General features: G+C 52.9%; 1 protein-coding gene across 4 annotated transcripts; it reads left to right on the top strand.

Annotated features, from left to right (window-relative positions):
* Positions 1–11,967: 11,967 nt before the first annotated feature.
* Positions 11,968–21,058, top strand: Ankrd9 (ankyrin repeat domain 9). Of its 4 annotated transcripts, XM_050154626.1 has the most exons (4): positions 11,968–12,189; positions 12,902–13,085; positions 13,271–13,465; positions 13,584–21,058. In XM_050154626.1, the coding sequence occupies exon 4, from the start codon at positions 13,640–13,642 to the stop codon at positions 14,618–14,620; it is 981 nt and encodes a 326-aa protein (XP_050010583.1). In that variant the 5' UTR covers positions 11,968–12,189; positions 12,902–13,085; positions 13,271–13,465; positions 13,584–13,639; the 3' UTR covers positions 14,621–21,058. The 4 variants fall into 4 exon arrangements, with proteins under 4 accessions (XP_050010583.1, XP_050010582.1, XP_050010584.1 ...); XM_050154625.1 differs by lacking the exon at positions 13,271–13,465; XM_050154627.1 differs by lacking the exon at positions 13,271–13,465 and having other exon boundaries at positions 12,902–13,089.
* The last annotated feature ends 91 nt before the right edge of the window (positions 21,059–21,149 follow it).

The raw sequence follows: 21,149 nt of genomic DNA, 5'->3' as shown, positions 1-21,149 counted from the left end.
AACAGGCTTTCTCCTCCTCACCTTTCTGACCTACTAACTTCCCGGCCCCCCAGGGCGTCAGAGTTTGTGCCTCCACTGGTAGGAGCCCGGCAGGTCTGGGTCCTGGTCAGGATCCGGCTGGGCCACTGCAGCTTCTTTTCCCAGAAGTCTAGCTGTGCGCCCTGTTCGCCCCTGGGACACAGCAGGTGAGAGAGGAATGAGTACTTCCTGCTTCCAGCCCCCTTCTCACTCCCTCCTCCACCTCCATCCTAGCACCTCAGGGTGACCCCCCCACACCATGATTAACTCTCTCTCCACTTAGTCATCCTCATTTGTGGGGCAACTTCCACCTTCTTGGCAGGACAGGCAGGCCCCACCCTCTGAGTTGACCTAAAGGAATCACCACCCTCTAGGCAGGATGCTTGGGGGTGGGGTGGGGTGGAGTAGGGTGGGGTAGGTGTACTCCTTTTGCCAGGCCACTTCAGAAATCAAACCAGCTGGCTTCTGTGGAAAAGCATATCTGGCAGAGGGACCAGCACGTGCAAAGGGCCTGAGGCCTGAATGCTAGGGTTCAGGGAGGTGTGGTGGAGGTTTCAGTTTGAAAAGTGGGGTGGAGATGGCTGGGAGAAAAAGAGGGTTCATATCTGACTTTGGTGTGGCTGGTATATTTATTAGGAGTCTCTAGGGGAACAAGACCAAAGGAATATGTGTAGGCCATATTGTATATAATTGCATGGGACTTACGTAATCATAAAAGGGCATTCACTAGATTAGTGTAGGATTGAAGGCTCAGGAGTTTGAGCATTGCTGTCTGCAGGCTCAGTCTCAGACAGGCACCTCACATGAAGTGTTCCCACTGTTCAGGATGAAGGCCGGGATGTTTCCTGGGAGTCCCTTGTTGAATGGGCACTGAGCCGACGAAGAGACTAAAGACACACAGCTGTCATGGCGTGCCCTCAGAGAGCCTGAGGCAGGAGCATCAGATCCTCAATTTAAGATCAGCTGAGGCTGCAATGTGAGACTGTCTCCAAACCCAAACAACCCAACAAACAAGCAAGCCCGCTCAAGATACCATGGGGACACTGGCTTAGAAGAGTGGAGCCTGCACATGCTGGTGCTTTCTCCTGTTTCCTCTCTTCTCCCCCGACCTAGGACAGGGTTGGTGTAGCCCTAGCTGGCCTAGTCTTCCTTACATAGATCAGGCTGGCCTTGAACTCACTGAGACCTGCCCGGTGTTCTGCCTCCCTAGTGCTGGGATTAAAGACACAGGTTACCACACCCAGCAGCTCCCACTTTCATTCCACCTAGGTTCCTAGTCTATTGGGTGGTGCTGCATACATCTGATTTCTGGCCCACAAGTCAGCTGGCACTGGGAATGCCCTTGCAGACACAGTAAAAGTTTTCCCTACAAATCTCCTAGGTGGCTCTCAATTCAGTCAAGTTGCCAATCAAGATCACTCTGTAGCATCTTCAAGTTCCTGGAGGCTGAAGGCTGCCCCTGGGAGGATGCCACCAGGGCTTTAGGCATTGGCTTTGGCTAGTTATAGATGTTACAAGATGTCTCCTTGTCCTCTTGGAAATCTCCATGTCTACACACCTAGAGTTCTTAGTTCAGGTCCAAGGGCCTGTTTGTAGAGAAAACCAACGCCATTACTCAGAAATACTGTGGCAACCAATCTCCCCTGCCAGAGATGGAAGAGTCTAGCTCACCATCTCTACCTGTCTCGTGTCATGTGGTGGGGACTTCTGTTTTGAGACAGGGTTTCTTTGTGTAGCCCTGGCTGTCCTGGAACTCACTCTGTAGACCAGGCTGTCCTTGAACTCATGGAGATCTACCTGCCTTCTTCAGAAGTGCTGCAATTAAGGCATGTGCCACCACCACCTGGCAAGATGGGGACCTATGATGGGAGAGACAGACCCTACTCAGGGACAATTGTCAGCATTCTGTTAATTATATTTTAAATAAATGCTGATTGGTCAGTAGCCAGGCAGGAAGTATAGGCAGGACAACCAGACAGGAAGTAGAGGTGGGACAATGAGAACAGGAGAATTCTGGGAAGAGGAAAGCTTGGTCTGCAGTCCTGACCCAGCCACAGAAGAAGCAAGATGTGACTGCCTCTCTGAATAAGGTACCGAGCCACGTGGCTAACATAGACAAGAATAATGGGCTAATATAAGCTGTAAGAGTTAATAAGAAGCCTGAGCTAATGGGCCAATCAGGGTTTTTTTTGTTTTGTTTTTGTTTTTCGAGACAGGGTTTCTTTGTAGCTTTGGAGCCTGTCCTGGCACTAGCTCTTGTAGACCAGGCTAGCCTCGAACTCACAGAGATCCGCCTGCCTCTGCCTCCTGAGTGCTGGGATTAAAGGCGTGCGCCACCACCACCCGGCTTGGGCCAATCAGTTTATAACTAATGTAGACCTCTGTGTGATTTCTTTGGGACTTAACAACTCCGGGAACCAGGCAGAACAGAAACACCAACAACAAGACCCCAATGGGATTATTCAGAATGTACATACCTAAAACCTTCCCTTCCTGGGAGGGGATGAAGGTCATGGTGCTGGGTGACGCCCATCCAGAAAGGGAACCAAGGACATCAAAGGAATGATGCCACCAAAGTCAGATTTGGTGAGCCAGTGAGTTTATTAGGGTTCCTTACAGGAGCATGAGTGACTCAAAGGCAGCTGCGCCACCAAGGCGACCCCACGTGTGCAATGACTCATGGGAGCTGCAGACCTGGAGCTCTCTGTACTCCTTGCAGGCAGCTCCATGGTTCTGGGAGTCTCCCATCCTCAGCAATCCTCACAGCTCATAGAACACTAGGGAGATGGAGGCCGTGGGAATCTGGTATGTTGCAGGGACTTCCTAAGGTTTCTGAGTTTGCTTCTTGAGTCTTAAGGGACTTTTTCCAGGAGGAAATTGCTGACAGTGTTACCGTGTCCTTCCTGCCAGCCTCAGTCCCTACCTGTAAAATAGCCTGCCTATCCTGACCTAGCACAGTAGAAGATGGGATAAGGACAATGATACAGCATATTGTCAGTGGGCCCTGCCTCTGTAAACACTCAATTAGATCAGTAACTGTTGACTGTGTGGCTCTTTCAAAGGACTTAGATTCCTTCAGGTTTGTACCCAGAAGCGGCACAGCTGGCCAACATAGTGTTCTATTTAGCTCCCTGGGAAATCTCCATTCTGACTTTCACAGTGGCCCGCCAGTCTACACTTCCACCAGCAGTGAATTAAGAGCCCCACCCTCCCAACCCTTGCGAGCATCTGATGCCATTTGTCTCGTTGAGTGTAGCCGTTCTGACTGGGGTGAGGTGGAATCTCAAATAAGCTTTACTTTGCATTTTTCCTGCTGAGTAAAGATGTTAACCACTTACTTTTTTTTTTTTTATATAACAGACCTGTTTTTTTTTAATTTATTTATTTATTATTTACACAATATTCTGTCTGTGTGTATATCTGCAGGCCAGAAGAGGGCACCAGACCCCATTACAGATGGTTGTGAGCCACCATGTGGTTGCTGGGAATTGAACTCAGGACCTTTGGAAGAGCAGGCAATGCTCTTAACCACTGAGCCATCTCTCCAGCCCCGACCACTTACTTTTTCAAATATTTAGTGGAATGAGTTTTTAGTTCCTCTTTTAAGAACTGAGTATTCAGTTGGTTAAGCCTGTTGACTGGGTGACTTCCCTTTGCTGTTTTAATTTTTTTTTTTTTTTTTGATTTTTCGAGACAGGGTTTCTCTGTGGCTTTGGTTCCTGTCCTGGAACTAGAACTAGCTCTTGTAGACCAGGCTGGCCTCGAACTCACAGAGATCAGCCTGCCTCTGCCTCCTGAGTGCTGGGATTAAAGGTGTGCGCCACCACCACCCGGCACTGCTGTTTTAATTTTTATAGTTCTTTATAGATTGTCTACTATTGGAACTATTAAATGTACAGTTGACAGAGGCATTTCCGTTCTGTAGGTAGTGACAACAGCCCCTGGGGGATGGACCTGTCTGCTACGAAAGCGCTTTCCTATTGAGGGCTATGATAGCCCCAGCCATGATAGGCCGAGGCTTCATGCTTGTTTTTCTTTCAACACTCTTTCCCCTGTGGAAATATACGGGAGCCCTGTGGCTGGAGCAAGGACTCAGGGCAAATGCTGCTTTTGCAGAGGCTCTGGGTTCATTTCCCCTTACCCACATAGTGGCTCACATACATCTGTAACTCCAGCTTCAAGGGGACTTTGCACCCTATTCTGGTCTCCATGGGAACCAGCACATATATGGTGCACATTCATGCATGCAGGTAAACACTGATACTCATAAAATAAAGACAAGTAAGTGTTAAAATAAGAAAGAAGGCATGGCAATTTAGTTACTGGGGCAGTCTCTGTGGCTGGCAGGGCTGTGCCCATGGGGATCCAGGGGACCCTCACCGTCCTCTAGGAAAAGATTCAACGTCTCCACAGGGCAGGTGAGATGTAGTGTAGGGGCCGGGCGGCGGTGGCGCATGCCTTTAATCCCAGCACTCGGGAGGCAGAGGCAGGCGGATCTCTGTGAGTTCGAGGCCAGCCTGGTCTACAAGAGCTAGTTCCAGGACAGGCTCCAAAACCACAGAGAAACTCTGTCTCAAAAAACAAAAAAAAAATGTAGTGTAGGTTCTGATATTGCCTGTGGCTGTGCTGTAGCTGGCATGCCATGAGTCACCTGTTGAGAACACAGAGCACAACCATCACTATGGCACGTGGGGTGTCACAGCCAATCCCTATGAGTGCAGTATTTCTCCAACTGGTCCAAGCAAAAAAAACATAATTTACCAGCTCACAAAATGGAAAAGCCTGGGTGATCAGGAATGGTTGGATTCGGGAATCCTATAAAGACACAAAAGAGAGAGGCGATAGCGCCTAGCTCACAGAAAGGCAGGAATGCAGGCTACACAGCAAAATAATGCATCTCCTGGGTACTTGGCTGATGCCTATATTTTGTTTCACCATGTGAATTTGAATATGAAATTCAGGCTCAAGTGTGTTGTGAAGATTATTTTTAATTACGTGTCTGTGTGTATGAGTGTATGTACAAGCGAGTGGAGGTGCCTGCAGAAACCAGCAGAGGGTATCAAATCCCCGAACTAGAGTAGCTGTGATCCATCCAGCATGAGTGCTGGGAGCCAAACTTGGGTTCTCAACAAGAGCATCAAGTGTTCTTAACTGATGAGCCACCTCTACTCCCAGGACTCAGTTCTTTTTTAGTTTTTTGTTTTTGTTTGTTTGGTTGGTTTGCTTTTTGAGACAGGGTTTCTCTTGGCTTTGGAGCCTGTCCTGGAACTAGCTCCTGTGACCAGGCTGGCCTTGAACTCACAGAGATCCACCTGCCTCTGCCTCCCGAGTGCTAGGATTAAAGGCGTGCGCCACCACCACCACCTGGCAAGGACTCAGTTCCTTAGGAAACATTCGAGTCACTGCAGTGAGCATCATGTGTGTAATCTCCTGTGGAGAGCCAAGGATTAACTGGAATAGGGCACCTACAAAGCAGTGGTCAGATGTGAGGTTCCATCCCCAGCACTGCAAAGAAATAATGTGGCCTTTCTAGGCACTGCCAAGGCCCTCCAAGGAGCCCCTCCCCTTTAGCTTGCCTGCAGATGCCTGTAGGACTTCCCACTTGGCTTGTCCATAGTGCCCACCCGGTGGTACAGGCTGGCCTCACTAGGCAAAGCAAGAGGTTGTCCACTTATGGACTCCGGGCACAGCGGCGCATCTTTATTGGCTAGTGTGGGAGCTGCCTATTCACACTGGAGTGCTGGTCTGAGTTGGTCCAGCTGGCTTTGGCTCGCCATTCCTCTGCTGTGTGCATCAGCCCCTGCTCCTCTAGTGAGTTCCTTGTGTCTACCTGGTTTTGTCCTATCTCCAGTCTCACTGGCAGCTCAGACTGAGCTTGAAAGACCAGTGGGATGGACCAAGAGGACGATGGGAGGACTGGAGGCTCTCTGCTCTGAGGAAGGCCCCAGGGGTGGGGCACGGGTTCATCCTTAAAAACCAAGCAAGTTTTAGTTCAGCCAGGTGGCAGAAAGACAGGACCTGGCTGAGGTGGGGACAACCATGGGAGGCCCGCTACTGACTCACAGGCTCCTGGTCACTTCCTTCCCTGGTTCTGCCCATCCTGCCCCTGGGAAGGTATGCCCTAGGATACCTTCTTAATCTCTGAGGACCTCCCTGGCTGATATTGCACTTGACTCATATTGCAGGGATGTGGCTAGCATCTGACATGTGCAGTCACCTAGCCCATGTCCTCAACTGGTGGGGGGCTGGCTACGTAGAACCCAACAAGTCTGGCACCAGCGCCTCCATGTGCTGCAATTGCTGTCATCCTCTGTATGTCGCTGAGCCTGCACTGTGCTTCCATGGGCTGTCCCCGGCCTGTGTCAGGCTCCACAGGCTGTGCAGGAGCTCAGGTCAGGGAACACCTCTAGGTAGTCAGTGGATGAATTGTCCAGCTCCACCCCTCCTCACTGAGCAGTGAAAACTAAGCCCATGGATGCAGCTCAGTTGCTAGAGCGCTTCCCTAGCATGCGGAGGCCCTAGGCTCAACCCCCAGCATTATAGAAACAGCAGGGCATGGAATCCCAGAGTTTGGGAAGTGAAGGCAGGATTCTCGTAAGTTTGAGGCCATCCTACTCAATATATGATGAGTTTGAGGCCAGCCTAGGATATATATAACCATGTCTCAAAAAAGAATGAATGGCTTATTGGGGACCCAGCTCTCCCACAGTGTCTAGTGCTGTTATCACCTGATAGGGAAGGGAGTGCAGTCACTTGTAGGGTGTTCTCAAGTCCCAGAAACAACCTGGTAAAACTCAGTGAGACACACATAGACACACACAGAGACACACACAGACACACACACAGACACAGACACACACAGAGACACAGACACACACAGACACAGACACACAGACACAGACACACACACAGACACACACAGACACAGACACACACACACACACACACACACACACACAGTGTGGGGACTGGAGAAATGGCTCAGTGGTCTGCTCTCCCAAACATCCCAAGTTTGATTCCCAGAACCCATATGGTGGCTCACAACCATCTGTAACTCCGGTCCCAGAGGATCAGACATCCTCTTCTGGGCTTTCTCAGGCACTACACACATGCATACACAGGTAAAGATAGAAATAAAGAAAGGTGAGCAATAAGAGGATAAGGCAGGAAGACGAAGGGATGAATGGACACAGAAGGGAACCAAGGAAGGGTAATGGGGTGAATATGGTTGCCGTACATTATGTTCATGTATGAAAATGTCATGATACACCCATTAGTATGTATACTATGTGTAAGTAAAATATTAAGAAACTGTCAGAGTAGGTGTAACATACTGTCACTCGTACCTGTGCCCTCCCTGGCATCCATGCTCAACCTTCGGTCCCCACAAAAAGCAGCATGCATCTGTCCCCAGCTGAGATCCCCTTCCCTCCAGGCAGGTGCCAGCCCTGCTAGTCTTTTCAAGACATCGTTCTAAAAGGTTTCCACACCAGGGCGGGCCACACGCACTCTCCCCAGCAGCTTTACAGTTTCCCTTTGAGGCTGCCTGGGGACTGCGCTAAGGCGGTGTCTCAGGAGGGATGAGCAGGCATGTGAGGGCAGAGCGTGACTGGATGGATTCGTGTGCCCGTGTGCAGCCACCCCCACTCTTGGGCACGTTTACACACTGCACGAGCCTGTTATTGTTACCTTATTTCACCCTCCTTGCTATCCAGTCCTCTGGTTGCTGAGTTCTGAACCCTGTCCAAATAGGATCCTTACTCCACCCAACCTTGGTAAAGGACACAGTGACCTACGTGTGGCAATGTTCTCGTCCTGGCTGCCTGGTACCTCTGTTGACCATACCTTTCTCTGAGGCCTCTTTGGCTTCCAGGATCCCTAGTATTTTTTCTGCTTCTGAGGGCCCATTGCCTTTGCTGGAAGTACTAGGCTCTTGCTTTGGGCTTCACTTCTCCTCTGTGCTGTCTCAGCTGTGTGTGGGTATGTATGTGCATGTGTACACACGTGTGCATGTACATACATGTGCATGCCACAGCTCGAGTGGAGGTCAGAAGAACCCAAGGGAGGAAATTCTCTCCCTCCACTGTGTCCTTGAGTCCCAGGGATTGAACTCAAAACAACAGGCTTGGCACCAGGAATGTGTACTGGCTGAACCATCTCCCTGGTTCTTTGTACCCCTAATCCCAGCAGTCCATCCTCAGGCAGGCTTCTCCCCAACTTCCTGCCATTATGGAGACATCTCTTCCAGCTCCTATCTTGGTTCTTTCCAGCTTCCAGGTACTTAGCCTGAAACTTTGGACTCTCCCCACACACCCAAACCAGTGGAACCCATGCACTATGTGGCCCTTCAGCCGTCACCCCGATCTCTACGGTAGGTTGTTGTGCCTCCTCTGCAGTGGCCCCTCAGCAGCCACTCAGAGCTGAGAGAGTGGCTCACGTGCCCTCTCTGCTCAGAGCCCTCCTGCTTAGTCTCTCAGTGTCCTGGGTCCTAGCGCTCGCCTGCAGTGGTCCTCGGTTCGTCCGCCCTTTCCCGCTTCCCTCACTCCACCCTCACCAGCAGCCCAGCTGCCCATGCAGACCCAGCAGCTTTTACCCTGGCAGGGGACAAGCTCTCCACGAGGGAGGAAAGTGTGCCTTGGGTCAGGTCTCAGCAAACACATATCAGGGTCAAAGGTCAAACTCTTTGTCCAGTTAGCAAAACTTTCTCTTTTATCTCCACCCCACCCTAACTCTGGGGCCTCCTTTGACTCTTTGGGAATCACTTCACTTTACGACTATCTACAGCGTCATCTGGGTAGCCCTGGAGGGCAGCAATGACATGTTGGGGGTGGGGTCATGGTTGGACCTCGCTTGTGGTCCCTACAGATATGGGCAGGATGTTCACAGCACTGGAATCCTTTATGCCAGGGCACTTTGCCCAGCAAGCCTCTCACCCAAGAGCAGTGGGCAGGTCTTGAAGATGGGTGGTGTCGGCTGTCACGGGCTTCTCTTGGAGCCACAGAGCACTGAAACAGGGCAACTTTGAAGGAGCAAGAATATCCTTATAGTTCCAGGCTAGGGAACAGGGAGCGAGAGAGGAGGAGAGAGCAGAGCGAGACCAAAAGGTGGAACTTTTTATCAAGTGGCCTCTCCAGAAAAAAACCATCAGCCATTGCTGGGGGGGTCAAAGCCTGGTTTACCACCTCTCAACACAGTTGCACTGGGGACTTGGAGTCCAATGCATGAGCCCAAGGGACAAGTTCAAGCCACGGCAGTGGCCTTGGGAAAAAGGCAAGTTGCTAAGGGTAGGGGCTGTTTGGTGCCATGACGGAGAAAGTTACAAAGTTGTCTGCCACATAAGGGCCACAAGGCAGGGATGGGTCTAGGTTGACAGGGTAGCTGTCGGCTTTCAGACTTCAGCTATCTGCCTCTTGTCCCTCTCCTCTCTGGTGACTTACAGTGGGGCTCAGGATGGCCTTGAACTAAAGGCCAATCTGCTCACCCAACTTTCAGAGCTACCAGCTTCTTGTGTCTCTCCTCCCTGGGGTCTTTCCACAAGACTCGGCATGGCCTTGAACTGAAAGACCTGGATAAATCCAGACCCCTCCAGCAGAAAAAACAGCGCCAAAAATCTAAGCAGGGAGAGAAGAATCAAAAATCTAGATTAGCCGGTTCAGTGACTAACTTTATCTTCAGCTAGTTTCAGGAACTCAAAGTTAGATCATAATCTTGAGAAACAGGGAGTTACCCCCTTGTGATTATCACTGGTATTTTCGGAATTTTATGGTTTCTTCCCTTAAATACTCCTCCCAGCTACTTGGGGTCAACTCTCTACCCCTGTGTGGGAAATGAGTTTTGGCCCCAGTTCACGGGTTCCTGTCCTGTCAATAAACCTCGTATGATTGCAGCAAGGACAGTCTCTCGTGAGTTCCTGGGGGGGTCATGCTATCCTGAGACTTGAGAGTCTCCCCGCTCCAGAGGTCTTTCAGAACTAATGGCAACCCACCTCTCCCAGCCGCTTAAATGCTAGTTATGTGTCTCTACATCGTCCTACCCAGTTCACTGCCTCTCAGGGAGCCGGTACTATTATTATTATTATTATTTGTTTTTTCGAGACAGGTTTTCTCTGTAGCTTTGGAGCCAGTATTATTTTTGTGTTATGCCTAAACTAACAAGCAAAATAACTTTCCAGCTCTACCTGCACCCCAGGTCTGCAGCCTACAGTCATGCTCCTGTCTCAACAGGTAAGGCCCACAGGACTAGCTGGGGCCCCTGACCTCAGCCTCCCCTCCTGCTCTCTAGCATAAGTTCCTTCTGAATACTCTTCTGGAAGATTCCTTTCAGCAAACCACCTGGACATTTTGGCTAAGTCCCTGTGCACACAATGCTTCTTCTTTTTTTTTTTTGTCTTTCGAGACAGGGTTTCTCTGTAGCTTTGGAGCCTGTCCTGGAACTAGCTCTTGTAGACCAGGCTGGTCTCGAACTCACAGAGATCCGCCTGCCTCTGCCTCCCGAGTGCTGGGATTAAAGGCGTGCGCCACCATCGCCCGGCTCACACAATGCTTCTGAGCGGTGGAGAAGTGGGATCAGGCTGGACTTAGAGTCCTCAGGGAACCCCAGCTAGGAGAGGAAGTCAGAGGGACAACACGGAGGAGTCCCTGAAGCCACGTACCCCGTAGTCTTGCAGCCTGTGTCCTTTCCCCCTCCTTACAGAACTGCTGGGGAAGGAGCTAAGCCTCACCTTAAGCTTGGAAAAGTAGAACTGGGTAAGGAGTCATGTGATGAACTGTGGACGCCCTCTCCCCATGTCTCCCTAGGATGGAGAAGCTGGGGGCTCCCAAAGGCTATTCACTTTGCCACACTCCCCCTCATATTGAGACATCTTGAAGAAGAAAACTTGAAGAAACATAGACGACTTGTTGACAGCTGAGGCCCGGAAAAGAAAGGCTTGGACCCCAAGCCTAGTGCACCCTGGCTTCTCCCTCCTGGCCATGCCTGGGGACTGTCATGGGTCTCCTAGGAGTTGGTTTAGTCTACAAGGTGACAGTGTCTTGAGGTGGTAAGGGGTCCTGGATCACAGCTGGCAGCCTGGTGTAAACATGTTTTGTGGTCTTGGTTACAAAGATGTCCACATACCAAGCTGTCTGTCCTCTCTCTTGGGACTGTTTATCTGGCCTTCTGGGGTATAGGGTTACAGGATGCCCCCAAAGTGCGCAAGTGTGTGTGAAAGTGTGGGTGTGCCTGGGGTTCTGGGCAGATGCCTGCTTGGGTTTGCTCAGAGAACCCAGGTGAGACAGACTTCAGCCTAGTTAAGTCCCTCAGCCCCTGCCTTAGCAGGGCCACGACTGTCTGGGAGGAACACAGGCGCCAAGATGGGGCTGCTAAGACATTCTGGGAGAAGACAGAAGAGCCTGTGGATGGAATTTGGGACTTCTTCACCAGGAAGGTCCTGGCCTCGGATAATGTGGGGGTAAGGAGATCCAAGGCCTAGGTGTAACAGTGCTTTTGGAATGGACTTTGAACTCCTAAACCTCCCAAAGTCAGGACCTCAAGCTTCAGGGTCCTTTGTGGGAAGGCTAGGTGGCCTGCCCAGTTCCTCCTGAGTGAAAAACAGCATAAAATGCCAGCTTCGTTCCCAGAAAAAGACTCTGCTTCAGATGAAGAGCAAAGACAGCCACATTCGATGCATGGTAGGGAGCCCATTCCTGTGGCCAAATACTTGAACCTCACAAACCCAGCTCCAGGCGACTGCCCGGACTCGCCCCGCCCCCTTCATGCCCCGCCCTCCAAGCTCCGCCCCGTCCCCGGCCTCTCTCACCCTCCACCCCCGCGCCCCTAAGTTTCTCCGAAGTTTTCCGCGGGCCCCGCTGAGCGCCCCGCCCCTTGGCCCGTGACGCAACAATGGTGCAGCGCAGCGGCCAATGGGTTGCGGCGGGGGCCGGCAGCCTGAGCCAATGGAGGCGGCGGCCTGTCCCGCGGTGTTGCCCGGCCCCGGCCGCACTGCGCCGCCCGCCGCCCGCCTCTGGGCCGCACCGGCACCAGCACCCGGAGACCGGGTCGCGGTGAATCAGAGTGCGGCGGGCGCGGGCGGCGGCGGCTCTCTCCACGTCCGGCATCGTGGGATCTCCGTCTGCTCGCCGGTGCACGGACGGCGCGCTCCGACTCGCCGCAGGGACAGGGTCGCGCGGCTTGGTGAGTCGCCTGTCCCTGGCGTCCCTGCGCGCAGGTGCAGCCCCGATCCTGGCCATTGGCCAGCAGACACTCGGGCGCGCCCCGGAGCCGCCACGGTCGAGGTCGGTCGGTCCTTGCCGGGAAGGGTCAGGGAGGATCTGGCCAGCGGCCCAACCTCCAGTCACGGAGCCGCGGCCGTGACTCGACTCTGCCCAGTGACGTGGGACGGCCGAACTTTACGTAACCCACCCTGCACCCCACGCGTGCCCACACAGTACACCTGGGGCGCGGGGGCCCAGGTTCGGGAAGGCGCTGCAGTCATGGCATCGCCCCAGAGGGGCGGCTGCCGCAGCCCACTCCCTAGTGCCCACCTCTGCAACCCAACTACCACGAATGGTCGTGATACACAGTGTGTGGACAAGGCCCACTCGCCGTCCCGTGTCCCTTGTGACCTAGGGCTTTACCCTTGCCCAAGGTGGCAGGGCACTTGGGCCGGGCTGGGTTGGTGGCCAGGGGCTGAGGCGGGGTTTAAGCCGGGGTCTGCAGTGTCTGGAACGCAGGAGACCTAGACTCTTATCCTGGTCCAGCCTGACTTGGTGACTGACCTTGGACTAGCTTGTCCTCTGTTGAAAATGGGGTGGCGGTACTGGCCTCATGTGAACGGACCCGGCGTGAACTGCAGATAGTAAACGCTCCGATCCCTCTGTTGACTTCATCTTTTCTCTCCTCCCAGGCGCTCATTCCTATGGGCAGCAAAAGTGTTTGTGGATGAAAGACCAGAGCCACTCCCCTACTCGGACTGCTAGGCGCACTGGCTGCCACCGGCCACCACTTTCTTGCTGGTGAGGAAGCTGGCGTCTTGTGCGGCAAAGTGAAAAACCACATCTGTAGAACCCAGGGCCTCCTGCAGGAACCGGGTAGGTGTGTGTGAATGAACAGTTACATCCATGACCTTCTTGGGAAGAAGCTCTCAAGGGTACCCTCCTGGGGGCCGGGGTAGAAGTGGAGTTGGGGATAGGTTTGAGGCTGGATGAGTTGGGCTCCGCTGCTTGTGCTATGGGCATGAGTCTTGGGTGTCACATGGATTCCTCCTTATTTGCAGCTGGCGGGACCTGGCTCAGCTGGGAGCAGGCGCTCTTCCTGAAGATCCCAGAGCTGCAGAGGGTTGGGAGACTTGAAGGCTCCGGCAGGTCCAGCCTTTTCTAGCAGAAACTAGAGAGACGGGGTGCAGACGTCGAAATTCAAGCATGACTCTGGACCTAGGAGAGAACAGAGCTGGGGGCAGTGACTAGTAGAGGCAAGGCTGGTGATAGGAAAAGGGGCTCTGACAGAGGCATCAAAGACTGAGGGTGGGTGCCATTTCTCAGGCTGAGGGAGTTGTGACCAAGGCTTCACGTGGCTCCTTCGTCCCACAGGTTGGTCTGGGTGGTGTGACCCATGCCTTAAGGCCAGGAGACTCCCAGAGACCAGCATGCCATGGGACGCCAGGCCAGGACGCAGTGCCAATGGCGCGCCCGAGGGCGCGGGCTCAGCTCGTTTGCGGGTGCAGAAGCAGTGCAGGAAGTCGTCCTTCGCCTTTTACCAGGCAGTGCGCGACCTGCTGCCCGTGTGGCTACTCGAGGACATGCGTGCCAGCGAGGCCTTCCACTGGGACGAGCGCGGGCGCGCCACCGCCTATTCGCCGTCGGAGGCCCTGCTATACGCGCTCGTGCACGACCACCAAGCCTATGCTCACTACCTGCTGGCCACCTTCCCCCGGCGCGCCCTCGCTCCACCTAGTGCGGGTTTCCGCTGTTGCAACGCACCGGGACCGCATGTGGCACTGGCAGTTCGCTACAACCGCGTGGGCATCCTGCGGCGCATCCTGCGAACTGTGCGGGATTTCCCACTCGAAGAACGCATGCGCCTTCTGGACCGACGTGGCTGCAGCCGTGTGGAGGGTGGTGGCACGTCGCTGCATGTGGCCTGTGAGCTTGCGCGCCCCGAGTGCCTCTTTCTGCTGCTTGGCCATGGAGCTTCTCCAGGCCTGCGAGACGGTGGTGGCTTTACACCATTGGAGCTGCTGCTGCGCCAGCTGGGCCGGGACGCCAGCTCAGTCCCTACGGCTGCTGAGGCCGCCTCTGCCACCGTCAACGCTGCCACCTCCAGCACCACTTCGCCTGGGGAGCTATGTCAGCGCCGCCTGCTGCTGCTTGACCTGCTGGCACTGTACACCATGGGGGGTGCTGCGGGCCCAGCTCGACGGGAGCTGTTGGGAGACCGGCTACGCTGGCAGAGGCTGCTGGGTGAGGACAAGTTCCAGTGGCTAGCAGGGCTGGCGCCACCCTCCCTCTTTGTGCGAGCTATGCAGGTGCTGGTCACCACCATCTCACCCGGCCGCTTCCCCGAGGCCTTGGATGAGCTGCCTCTACCACCCTTTTTGCAGCCATTGGACCTCACAGGCAAAACCTAGACTCAGGGGCACCCTTGGCACTGTATTTGGGGACAGAAGTATTTTTGAGAGAATTGTACCCAGCACTTTACATATATGGATCTCTGACTGTACAGAAGAACCTGCCTGGTCTGTAGCATGCATTTGGGCTAGGGCTGCCAAGTCAGGCAGGCTCTTAAGAGAGCCTTGGCTCTTCACACTCCTGCTCAAGTGCACTGGCTCCCTGCTCAGCTAAGGATATGGGTGAGGACCTAGAGTCCAGGGCAGGTGACAGCTGACCCAAACAGGAGAGGAGCGGGGACAGAGGGTGGGGACTGACACGGCTGAGCAAGAGGACAGAATGTGCTGAGGCGAGCGCAATACTGACCTGCCCTGTGCTGTCAGCCTCGTGAATGGCCCTTGGAGCTGGACTTGATTCTGTGTCCAGGACGAGCAGGGCTGAGCAGGCAGCTGTGACAGGAGTGGAGAGGAGGAGCCAGGCCATGTGTGTTTGTAGTATCTCACTCTGAATCATAGGTTTCCCCACCCCGGCCTGGAATTGGCCCTGTCATCCCCTTTAGCCCTCAGGATTGGCAAGTGCTCGCCCTGGGCCTCTGAGCTCAGCTCTGGTACTGTACCTGCTCCACCATGGGCTGAGGGTTCCCAGCATTCTGTCCCATCAGGACCAGGAGTGCCTTCCAGGCCTCCTTCCCAGCCCCAGGGATGGGCTCCTCCCCCTCTCACAGTGGATGCCGTGGTGCTTATGGGGCTTACGGCTGGTTGTCGTCACCCTAGGCGAGCTTCTTGGCAGGCCTGGAGAGCTGGCTTTTGCTGGGAACTTGTGAAGATTGGGGGCTTCTTATGACTGGGGAGGAGGGCCAGATCACCCTGCCCAGGGATTTCGCTGGACTGTGAAATTCAACCTCTGTGGCGTGGGCTTGTGGGCCATGATGTTCTGCCAGGACTAGAAGCCAGCAGTCCGCTGTATTGGCCAGCCTGGCTGGGGCACCTGCTGCTCAGTGCTCCTGAGTACAGCATGCCTAGGGGTGGGAAAGTCCCGGGGTACTGGGCCACAGGAGGGAGGGTGGGGAGAGCCTGGCGAGCGGGAAGGGCCCTAGGCCTTGCTGCCTCTGTTCTGGGCCCTACTATTACTGCCAAGGGATTTCAGGTCATTTCTCAGGCCTAAAAATGTGACACACACCCTATCAATTCCAGAAAGTGGGGCAAGAAGTTACTGGCAGGTACTGATCCTACATCTAGATCGGAAGCTCTACTTCTGCCTAACTTGCTTCTCTAAGCCCTGGCAGTTGTGGGTGATGGATGCTAATGTCTTCCCCAACTCTAGGTTTGGTCCATTCACGGTTAATCCCCCTGGACTTCTGGGAGGTTCCAGGTCCAGATTAAGGATGTCATTGATAGCAGGGCGGTGGTGGCGCACGCCTTTAATCCCAGCACTCGGGAGGCAGAGGCAGGCGGATCTCTGGGAGTTCGAGACCGGCCTGTTCTATAGAGCTAGTTCCAGGACAGGCTCCAAAGCCACAGAGAAACCCTGTCTTGAAAAAAAAAAGGATGTCATTGATGGTGGTGTTTCCTTATTTACAGGATGGGAACAGTGGCTTGCAGTAGCTCCTGGGGAGCCTAGAAAGCTGGGCCCCTGTTGAGAGTGTTGACTTGCTCTCGTGTCTCCTTAGCCCAGTGCCCTTTGGGGTCTGCTGGTGAGGGCTAGGTCTCCTTCAGGTAGACAGACTGCTGCTTTGTTGATGACCTCTCCTGAGCTGCCTGACCTGGAGGAGGGACAGTGCACTATTTAGGCCTTATGGTGGCATCAGGGAAGATGCAGGGTGGAACCTTATGGGAGGAATTGGCACCATAGAGCTTGGCTCATGGTGACAAGCACATAGGTGTCATGGTAGTCACCATTGCTGATTGGGCCCCAGCTCATGTGCCTTTTGGGTGGGCACAAAGACAAAGACTCACTTGGGACACTGATTTGGTGGGGCCTCACTACTGGGAGGGGTGGAGAAGCCTCGCCAGCCTCCTCAGAGGAAGGCCTGGTTCCTGTTCCAGATCTGTCACAGCTGCACTTCGGGGAAGCAGAAGGCCTGGAGAGGTGGTGCCTCTCTGATAAGCACAGCCTCACTTATCATCGGGTGGTAGTTTCTGAGAGCGGAAGGGTGGGTGGCCCCAGCGTGTGTGGCTTATCTATCCCCTAGGCTCCCCAGCCCCAGGAAGGGCCACCTTGTTGGGTGTTGCCATCCAGGCCATGAGCGTGCGGTACTGAGCAGATCTGGAGGGGGCTATGCCAGGCTCTGTGCTGACATCCACTACCAGCTAGTAGGAGGTGATCACGTCTGTTCTTCCCTTGGTTTATTTGCTCGCTTCATGAATTTCACCTTTCACCAATGTATCCTGCCCCAACAAAATGTTAAATGTGTCCCCAGGAGATCTGTACCACACCCCAGTTAGAGAGTTCATGAGCTAGATTATCTGGCCCCTGATGCCTGTCTGGAAGGACAGAAACTGAGCCACAGTGAGGCTCATTACTCAGTGCCTCCCCTGGACTTGGAAGGGCAGGCCTGCCCTGGTGCTGTGGCCTGCTGCCGCCTCCACCCTTGGCTTGTGTCACTTTCCACACCGACTCCATCTGCTTTAACCTTGGCTCTATTTCTGTGCTGGTCGCAGCATGGGCCGTAGGTCTGTACGTGACTTCAAACCCTTTACAGACAAGGTGGCTCCCCAGGAGGCAGGAAGGAAGCACATAGGCTGGAGTCCTGTCCACCTACTGCAGTCCACCACAGTAGTGCTTGGCTGTGATCCCAGCACAGAGGATCAAGAGTTCATAGCCAGGGGCTGGAGGGGCTCAGTGTGTAAGAGCACTGGCTGCTCTTTCAGACCCACGTTCAATTCCCAGCACCCACATACAGCTTAAACAGTCTGTAACTATCTCCGGGGGATCTGATGCCCTCTTCTGACCTCACCTTAGACACCAGGCACACATGTGGTGCACAGACTTACATGGGGGCAAAACACTCATGCACCAAATAAAGCTGGGCGTGGTGGTGCACATCTGTAATCCCAGCACTCACCGGGTGGAGGCAGAGTTCAAGGTTATCCTTGGCTAGGTCTCCAGTTTGAAATCAGCTTTAGTTGTGTGAGACTGTCTCAAAAAATTATCAAGGTCAGCCTAGGCTACATAATAAGTTCTAGGCTATTCCTGCCCCTCTCTGTTTCAAAAAAGTCAACATCAGTAATTGGTACTGGTGCCACGCCCTCACCCTTTGATGACTGGCTCTGACTATAAAAACTTGAGATTTGACTTCTGCATGATAAAACACAAAGGCATCAATTTGTAACTTGATGAGTTATGACTAATGTCTGCACAGATGTAACCACTGTCCCAGTCAAGGGGGAAGTGGAAATTTCTACCTCCAGTGAAATCTAGACATTTAATTTTTTCTGTCTAGGTGGCTCAGTGGGTAAAGGTGCTTGCCCCCCAAGCCTGGAATCCTGAGTTAATCCCTGGAACCTGTGTGAAGGGGAAGGACGCAGGACTGACTGCACAGTGTTGCTCTCTGACTTGTGCTAGCATGCACATCCACACACACAAGCACAAAACATACAAATGAACACTGGGATTGTGGGGAAAAGTCCATGCCTGAGCATGGCTAGGCTCCTGTGGAGACACACTGGTCACACTGCTCACTGCTAGCTGCCTGCCCAAGCGGCTTGGTGTTTTCTTACAGAGGTTTTTTCTGGGGGTATGGAGGGTGAAGGACAATGCTGGGGAGGTGGAATGCCAAGTGTTCCACACTGAACCATCCCCCTCACCCCACAACTCAGTATTTTTAAGATCACCATGGTAGGGGCTGTAGAAATAGTTCAGCAGTTAAGAGCACTGGCTGCTCTTCCAGAGGACTGGGGTTCAATGCCCAGCACCCACATGGCAGCTCACACCTTCTGTAACTCCAGTTCCAAGGGACCTGGCACTCTCACACAGAAATACATGCAGGCAAAACACTAATGCACATAAAAACAAATCATTAAAAAAGTCACCATGGTATAAGCATTTCCCAGTATTTTATGGAAAGGATTTTAAAAACGTGTGTGGTGTTGATTTTGTGGTATTTGACTCAAGTACTGTTAATACTGAAAAATTAAGAGAATTGAGTTTCTAAAATGTAAATTTTATTTAGTTTTGAAATAAATAATACATTTACATGGCTCAACATTCAAAGGATAAAAAAGACACAGACTTGGAAACAATCACTGGCCAGCTGCTTGTCCCAAGTGAGAACTTGTCTCTATCCCTCCTGAAGGGCGAGGCACAAGAAGCACCCCCACCACAGTGTCCTCCTCTCTCTGCAAACCACGCTGTACTGACAGGTTAGAAGAGTTTCACCGTGAGATGCCCTGCTGGCATACATCCTGTGGCCTTACAGGCCTGTGTTCAAAACAGTGTTACCTTCTCTGTTTTATTATTCGTTGACATTCTGAGTACTGAACCTGAGGCAGCAGCGTGCCCGGCCAGGGCTATAGACATACGTCCCAGTTGACGGTTCTCGACAGCTCAGAGGAGGCCAAAGTGAGGCTTTTGGTTCAAAGACCCTTCAGAGGCTTTCCCAGAAATGTTTGTGCCTACAGGTTAAGACAAGTTCCTGCAGTGAACATTTAACATGGGGACCACACTGTGGCGATCATGTCCCTTTCTAAGTTTGTTAACTTTTAAGTTTAGTGTTTTTGAGACAGGCTCTTACTGTGTGGTCCAGGATGGTCTGGAAGCTGTGGCAGTCTTGACCACTGCCTGAGTGCCGGAATGTAGGCACGCTCTGGGTCCCTGTAGGGTTTCTGGTCTGTGCTGTGGTGTGCATGCTCAGTTCATCACTACTAAGCCACATCTCCAGCCCCACACGGATTTCTGACTTACAGGTTCTACACTTTGATATGTAAAGATCTCCATATGGGTTTCGTGTGGTTGTCCCAGCATTTGGGTGTACAAAGCACTTGCCCTCTGGAAGGCAAAGGCAGGTTTCCCGTGCTAAGTGGAAACAGTAGGCACAGCAGCTGTGCGGGCCTGGCCATGCTGGCATCAGCACAGGTCAGCAGATTCACCAAGCTAGGTCCTGGTCCATGTTCACTGTGTGATTGTGAATAAGGTACCCAGCCTCTCTAAGACTCACTGGCTAGCCATGCTCTCCTTCCTGGGAGGGGATAAGCTAGGAGACCTGAGCAGTAAATCAGGGTCTATGTGGGTACTACCTACCATGATTTTAAGAATTCCCCTGTCTGACAGAGAGATCCCAGTGGGGATTCTCAAGGGGATTCTCAAAGTCTCAAAGACTTCATTGCATGGAGTCTGACATCTTAGCAGGACATGGTAGTGCACACCTGTAATCCTAGAACTGAAAGGTAGAGGCAGGAGGATTAGAAAAAGCAATCTGTGGCTAGCTAAATAGTGAATTGGAGGCCAGCCTGGGCCTCATAAAACTGTCTCAAAACAACAACAAAAGGCTGATGTCCGAGGACAGCCCTTCGTTCTGCCTTCTTTGGGGGCATTCTCTCTAGGGCTGCCAGTGGGTGTGTCCATCTGTGGAATAGCCACTGCCCACTATACCACCCGGGGAAGCTGGCTCAACACCATCCAGGTTCTGAGACCAGGCAGAGGGTCTCTGCTGCAGTGTGGCTGAGCTGGGCTTCTGCAGGCCTCCCCGCTCAGTCACTATACTCAACATTTGAGAAATGTCTAAGATTCTGCATGATCTCAAAGCACAATACAACAAAACAAAACCAAAAAGAAAATCATAGAAAGTACAGAAGCTCAAAGTAGTTTAAAAGTGTCTGTTTAACTTGGGTTTAATTGCACTATTGTCCCGTGGACTTAGGGGGCTGCTGCCATTGTGAGGGGCCAGGCAAGGCACGCCGTTCACAGAAGAGGTGCAGCCCAGGTGGGGCTGCCTCCGCTGTCAACAAAGTCTATAACTAAGTGCAACCAGGGCTCTCAGCAGCTCGTCATTGCTCAGACCTGGGAGCCTCTGCTTCATGACTGCTAGGGCCTTGACCTGGTGCTTAGTGGAAAACAGACATCAAGTAACTGCCTGGACCAGGCGGACTAAAAAAAGGCAGCTAGTGTGGAGTAGTGACAGGGACCTCCTGGGTGGGGGCAGCAGGCTCAGGGAAGGACACACAGTGGACAGCCTGCCCTGAAGCTCAGATGCCTGAGCAAAGAATGCCACTGTCCCAGCTGTGATTGGAACATGGCACCTGTGAGCAGGAGGCACTGTTTCCACCTGCTGGGGAAGTCAATGCTATGCCCACTGGACACTGGCTACTCTTGTGTTGAGGACATGATAGGGGATGGCCACACCTGCAAAGCTATAGCCAAGACAAGGTGGACTTAGGATAAACCTCCTGAAGGAACAAAAGACCTTCACAGTTTCCAGAAGATAGACCCATCTTCTGTTTGGAGGTTGCATCTCAGATGAGGTATCTTATTCAGGTCTGTGATGTGGCAATGAGAGGCAATCACTACATCTTCTGGAGGTGCCTGGTTTAGGGTGCCCACTAGCACACTAGT

The sequence above is a fragment of the Alexandromys fortis genome, unplaced genomic scaffold (assembly GCF_014885135.2).
Source record: "Alexandromys fortis isolate MF-2015 unplaced genomic scaffold, M_Fortis_MF-2015_v1.1 scaffold_91, whole genome shotgun sequence".
NCBI lineage: Eukaryota > Metazoa > Chordata > Mammalia > Rodentia > Cricetidae > Alexandromys > Alexandromys fortis.
Note: the sequence above shows the minus strand (reverse complement) of the source record. Positions and strands in the feature narration are given on the sequence as shown.

Coding starts and splice junctions, on each gene's coding strand:
- Ankrd9 (XM_050154625.1), top strand. CDS start 13,640: ATGCCATGGGACGCCAGGCCAGGACGCAGTGCCAATGGCGCGCCCGAG.